The 6,262-nt window shown below is 49.3% G+C and overlaps 1 protein-coding gene across 2 annotated transcripts in view; it reads left to right on the plus strand.

Annotated features, from left to right (window-relative positions):
* The first annotated feature begins 3,431 nt into the window (after positions 1–3,431).
* Positions 3,432–6,262, plus strand: part of ipp (intracisternal A particle-promoted polypeptide) — a 9,902-nt gene continuing 7,071 nt past the window's right edge. The window contains exons 1-5 of one of the 2 annotated variants that reach the window (XM_072687065.1): positions 3,432–3,571; positions 4,362–4,461; positions 4,551–5,001; positions 5,699–5,910; positions 5,987–6,206. In XM_072687065.1, the coding sequence (XP_072543166.1) occupies positions 4,653–5,001; positions 5,699–5,910; positions 5,987–6,206 (781 nt within the window). In that variant the 5' untranslated portion in view covers positions 3,432–3,571; positions 4,362–4,461; positions 4,551–4,652. The remainder of the gene's footprint in view (positions 3,572–4,361; positions 4,462–4,550; positions 5,002–5,698; positions 5,911–5,986; positions 6,207–6,262) is intronic. The other variant, XM_072687066.1, reaches the window with a different exon arrangement.

A 6,262-nucleotide genomic window follows, 5' to 3' on the forward strand; every position in this document is an offset into this window, starting at 1 on the left:
ATAATTCTGCTTCTGTTGTGCCTTTATCTATGATGTGGTACCAGAGCTGAGCGTGAAGACCTGAGACACAGGGTCTGTTCATTAGGTCCAGACGACGGAGGGGTCCGGGCATCTCCCAAACGCCTCGGTCAACCTGAGGACCCCTCTGCTCATCGGTAGACATTTCCCTCTGGATGGAGCCGACAGAAATTCTACTCCAGCACAAAACCAGAAGGTTTTACTGAAGGTTACAGAAGGAGGAACGTACCACAACACACATTGCAGCGCCCCCTGCTGTGCATAGCTGCAGGCTGGCGCCCCTGCTGACCCCTGTCCACTGTCTAAGCGCTCAGTGGCTCAGCCTCTCAACTTAGAGGACTTAAAGGATCTACTGGAAGATCTTGGTGTAAATACCACAGGTACCACCTTCAGAGGTCTGTAGGGGGAGCTGTTTTGCTGGCATGTGGAGGAACGTCAGTGTTGTAGACAGGTGGTCTTAATGATCTGGATAATCTATGTATCTTTTATTTTTCAATTAATGAATAAATTGCACCATGTAGATGGGATATATCCTGTTGATTATCAGTTCATCATAAAAATCATAAACAAACAAACTGATCTCAGACTGGTTTCACAAACATGACAGCGAGGTCAGTGTTCCTCAGCGGACCAGAACCATTTACCAGAATCTCAAAGGAATGTTCTCACCCTGTAGAACCCTTAAAGAATTTAAGCTGGGAGCTCTGAGCGGCTCAGCTGTCTAATGAGCTGCCACCATGACCACCGGGTGGGTAGATGGCGCTCTCTCCCCTCATCACTCTTAAATGATGTTGGCCGGCACAGGCTGGGTAGTCTGATGGCTGGTGGGGTGGAGCTGGGGGGCTTTTCTCTGATCATGGCCGGCCCGCCTGCCCAGCGTTGCCACACCAGCTGCAGTTTACAAAGAGGCAGTGGCTCATGTGTGTTACAGGGAGAATCAAAGGAACTGGGAGAAAAAAGGAAAACACTCTTAAAAGACCATAAAAATATCATAACACTTTAATATGATGTTTCCATTAACATCAGTAAACTCTGACCACTCTCTGAGACACAGAGACACAGAGGGAGACTGAGAGAGACTGAGAGACACTTGAGGGAGACTAAGAGAGACTGAGAGACACTGAGGGAGACTGAGAGAGACTGAGAACGACTGAGAGAGACTGAGTGAGACTGAGGGAGACTGAGAGACACTGAGAGAGACTGAGTGAGACTGAGGGAGACTGAGAGAGACTGAGAACGACTGAGAGAGACTGAGGGAGACTGAGAGACACTGAGAGAGACTGAGTGAGACTGAGAGAGACTGAGAGAGACTGAGGGAGACTGAGAGAGACAGAGAGACTGAGAACGACTGAGAGAGACTGAGGGAGACTGAGGGAGACTGAGAGAGACTGAGGGAGACTGAGAGACACTGAGAGAGACTGAGAGAGACTGAGAGAGACTGAGAGACACTGAGGGAGACTGAGAGACACTGAGAGAGACTGAGAGAGACTGAGGGAGACTGAGAGACACTGAGAGAGACTGAGAGAGACTGAGTGAGACAGTAAGAGACACTGAGAGAGACTGAGAGACACTGAGGGAGACTGAGAGACACTGAGGGAGACTGAAGGAGACACTGAGAGACATTGAGGGACACTGAGAGAGACTGAGAGACACTGAGGGAGACTGAGAGAGACTGAGAGACACTGAGAGAGACTGAGAGACACTGAGGGAGACTGAAGGAGACACTGAGAGACACTGAGGGAGACTGAGAGAGACTGAGAGACACTGAGAGACATTGAGGGAGACTGAGAGAGACTGAGAGACACTGAGAGAGACTGAGAGACACTGAGGGAGACTGAGAGAGACTGAGAGACTGAGAGACACTGAGGGAGACTGAAGGAGACACTGAGAGACACTGAGGGAGACTGAGAGAGACTGAGAACGACTGAGAGAGACTGAGGGAGACTGAGGGAGACTGAGAGAGACTGAGAGAGACTGAGAGACACTGAGGGAGACTGAAAGAGACTGAGGGTGACTGAGAGAGACTGAGAGAGACTGAGAGACACTGAGGGAGACTGAGGGTGACTGAGAGAGACTGAGGGAGACTGAGAGACACTGAGGGAGACTGAGAGAGACTGAGAGAGACTGAGGGAGACTGAGAGAGACTGAGAACGACTGAGAGAGACTGAGGGAGACTGAGGGAGACTGAGGGTGACTGAGAGAGACTGAGAGACACTGAGGGAGACTGAGAGAGACTGAGAGAGACTGAGAGAGACTGAGAGACACTGAGGGAGACTGAGAGACACTGAGAGAGACTGAGAGAGACTGAGGGAGACTGAGAGACACTGAGAGAGACTGAGAGAGACTGAGGGAGACTGAGAGACACTGAGAGAGACTGAGAGAGACTGAGTGAGACAGTGAGAGAGACTGAGGGAGACTGAGAGAGACTGAGAGAGACTGAGAGACACTGAGGGAGACTGAGAGACACTGAGAGAGACTGAGAGAGACTGAGGGAGACTGAGAGACACTGAGAGAGACTGAGAGAGACTGAGTGAGACAGTGAGAGAGACTGAGGGAGACTGAGAGACACTGAGAGAGACTGAGAGAGACTGAGTGAGACAGTGAGAGAGACTGAGGGAGACTGAGAGACACTGAGAGAGACTGAGAGAGACTGAGTGAGACAGTGAGAGAGACTGAGGGAGACTGAGAGACACTGAGAGAGACTGAGAGAGACTGAGAGACACTGAGGGAGACTGAGAGACACTGAGAGAGACTGAGAGAGACTGAGGGAGACTGAGAGACACTGAGAGAGACTGAGAGAGACTGAGAGAGACTGAGGGAGACTGAGAGACACTGAGAGAGACTGAGAGAGACTGAGTGAGACAGTGAGAGAGACTGAGGGAGACTGAGAGAGACTGAGAGACACTGGACAGAAGTATTGGGACACCTGCTCATCCACTGCTTCTCCTGACATGAAGGCTATTAAAGAGCGGATCCTGCTTCTATTGGAGGACCTGTCTCTACTGTCCAGAGAGGAAGACCTTCAGTCAGAGTGGAGGTCTACACCAGTATGTGCTGTCATTTGCCCGCAGGGTCAGACCAGTATGAACCAGTATATGGAGGGTATGCTGGCTCTGGGTTCTAGTGACTCAGTAAATAATAAGTAGTTGATGTTTTTAAGTGTTTTTATTTCACTGTTCTGCCAGTAGAAAACGGTCACACGGCGCCACCTGTCGGTGACAGCGTTACATTACCGCAGCATACAGCGCGCAATTCTTTTATCTTTTTAAGTGTGAGTTTATTTTTATTACATTTGCAGATATAAACTAAGTAGGAATGCGTGTAACTGATTATTAATAATCGGCTTTATTTACATTTATTTACATTGATTATCGCTCGGAGCTCTACTCATTCAGTCTGCTGCAGGGCGGCGAGCGGAGAGGAGAGCAATCGATGGAGATGCGGAAACTAGGGGTGCTCCAAACAACAGCTCAGAAATACACACACACACACACACACACACACACACTCACACACACACACACACACACACCCCGCACTGATACACCGAGCGGTAAGTGCTCATCATTACCCCTGCAGTGTTACTGTGTTCAGTGTGTAGAACAGAAAGGAGTGTCTCTCTCTGTGTGTGTGTGTGTGTGTGTGTGTGTGTGTGTGTGTGTGTGTGAATGATGCTGTATTAATGTGTGTATTAGTGTGTGTTAAATGATGCTATGCTTGTGTGTATTGGTCTGCATCAGCGTCTGTGTAAACAGCTGTCCAAAAGTTTGTGGACACCCCTTCTGATAAATGTATTCAGCTACTTTAAGCTGCACCCATTGCTGACACAGATGTGCAAATGCACACACAGCTTGTCTAGTCCCTGTAGAGAAGAAGTACTGCCAATAGAATAGGACTCTCTGGAGCAGATCAACATCATGACCCTATTGGCTCCATGCTGCCTAATAATGCCAGGCGTGGGCTAGAGGGGTATAAAGACCCCCAGCATTGAGGAGCTGTGGAGCAGTGGAGGAGCTGTGTTCTCTGGAGTGATGGTGGAGGAGCTCCATCCAGTACTTTTGGATGGGATGAGTTGGGGATGATGAGGTGGGGTGGTGGTGATCATCCTCCAACATCCTGACCTCACTAACGCTCTTGTGGCTGAATGCAATCAAATCCTCACTGCAATGCTCTTCCTCCAGAATCTAGTAGAAAGTCTTCTTCTCTGGACAGTAGAGACAGTTACTCCAACAGAAGCAGGATCAGCTCTTTAATACCACTGATTTCAGAATAAGCAGTGAATGAGCAGTGTCCCAATACTTCTGTCCCTTTAATGTGTATATATCTACCTGTTTGTGTACCAGGAGCAAGCTGGAGGTCAGGGCTGAGGATTAGCAGCTGGAGAACATACGAACAGGGTGGACACTGATGGATACAGCCACCTGCTGTGCGGCTGAGTAAAGGGTAATAGAGAGGACAGTGCAGGAGAGATGCAGGGTGTGAGCTGCTGGCAGGTGATTTCACTGACCCTTCATTGACCTTCACTGTTTCAGACTGAGAGCTGAGGGATGGTTTGGTGGACCCGCGGTGCTGCTGCAGCAGAACAGTAACAGAGAGACTTCCCGTCCCGCCACCCGGCCACATTCAGCGCCGCCATGTCGTCCGCCTGCACTTCTGCCTTCACCGCGCTGCCTGGAGGAAGTGACATCACTGGGGCTACGGTGACCAGTCACACAGCGGAGCGGACCGGCTACATGTCGGAGCAGCACGCCCGCCTCCTGCTCGCCCACATCAACCGGCTGCGCCTGCGCTCGGATTTCTGTGACGTGCGGCTGCTGGTGGGCGGGCGCGTGTTCCAGGTCCACCGGCTGGTCCTGGCGGCCAGCGGCCCGTACTTCAGCGCGCTGTTCTCCGGGGGGATGAGTGAAGCTCATGAGGAGGAGGTGCATATCGCCGGGGTGGAGGCGGAGGTGTTCCAGGTGCTGCTGGAGTTTATTTACACAGGTACTGCAGGGCAGCGTCACCACAGCCTTCCTAATACCAGTGAGACACCTGTGGAGTTACTGCTTCAGGCCTGGGGTGGGCAGTAGCTTCCTGTGATTACCCATCCTTCAGTGTGTGCACAGGAAGTGTGACGTACGGCAAATCACATAAAACACGAAGAGCCGAGACTCTTTTAAACAGAGGAATAATAAACGATCAAATAAAATAAAGCAGTGAACAGCTCTCTGCTCTGAACCACGGCGCTGTATTTATGCTTGGAGTAAACCCTGGAGTAATAACGGAGTAATAACAGTAATACTTCAATAATAACAGTATTTCAGTAATAAGTCATATGTCTATAGTAATAACAGTATTTCAGTAATAACAGTAATACTTCAATAACTATGATAACAATCTATATATTGAATATTTCATAACAGCATAATAACAGTAATATTTCAGTAATAACAGTTATATTTTAGTAATAACCGCATAACAGTATTTCAGTCATAAGTCATATGTCTATAGTAATAACAGGAATATTTCAATAATAACAGAGTAATAAATGGTATGAAAAGGTTTGAGGAATAATTATGGAGTAATGCTGTTGAGTAACAATATTCTAGTAATAAGACGGAGATTGTTACCGTGGTAACTCTGTTACCCTCTAGATCACAGGCCTGGTATTAAGTGTGGTTCTCTCTATACGGTTCTGCAGGCTCCATAGACGTGACGGTGGAGAACGTGCAGGAGCTGATGGTGGCTGCAGATATGCTCCAGCTCAGCGAGGTCGTGACCATATGTGGCGAGTTCCTGCGGGGTCACATGGAGCCCTCCAACTGTGTCGGCATCTACCAGTTCCTGGAGCAGATCGGCTGCCTGGACCTGATGGAGTTCACAGAGAACTACATCTACGTCCACTTCTTAGAGGTGAGAGAGCGCTGCGGTTCTGTGTTCACGGTCAGATTTACTGTGTCTACCGCATATTTAACTGTGTGTGCTGTAGGTGTGTGTGGCGGAGGAGTTTTCCGGCCTGTCTAAAGACCAGCTGGTGCGTCTGCTGCGCAGTGAGGAGTTGCGGATCGAGGACGAGTATCAGGTTTTCACGGCTGCTATGAACTGGCTCCTGTTTGACATTTCACACAGAAAAAAACACGTGGTGGAGGTTCTAGAACCCGTCCGGTTCCCTCTACTCTCGCCTCAGAGACTCTTCAAGTACATAGAGGGTGAGTGATGGATGCCTCTTCAGTAACTCTTTATTGACAGGGTCTGTTGTTACCAA

The sequence above is a fragment of the Salminus brasiliensis genome, chromosome 9, assembly GCF_030463535.1.
Source record: "Salminus brasiliensis chromosome 9, fSalBra1.hap2, whole genome shotgun sequence".
In the NCBI taxonomy this organism is placed as follows: Eukaryota; Metazoa; Chordata; class Actinopteri; order Characiformes; family Bryconidae; genus Salminus; species Salminus brasiliensis.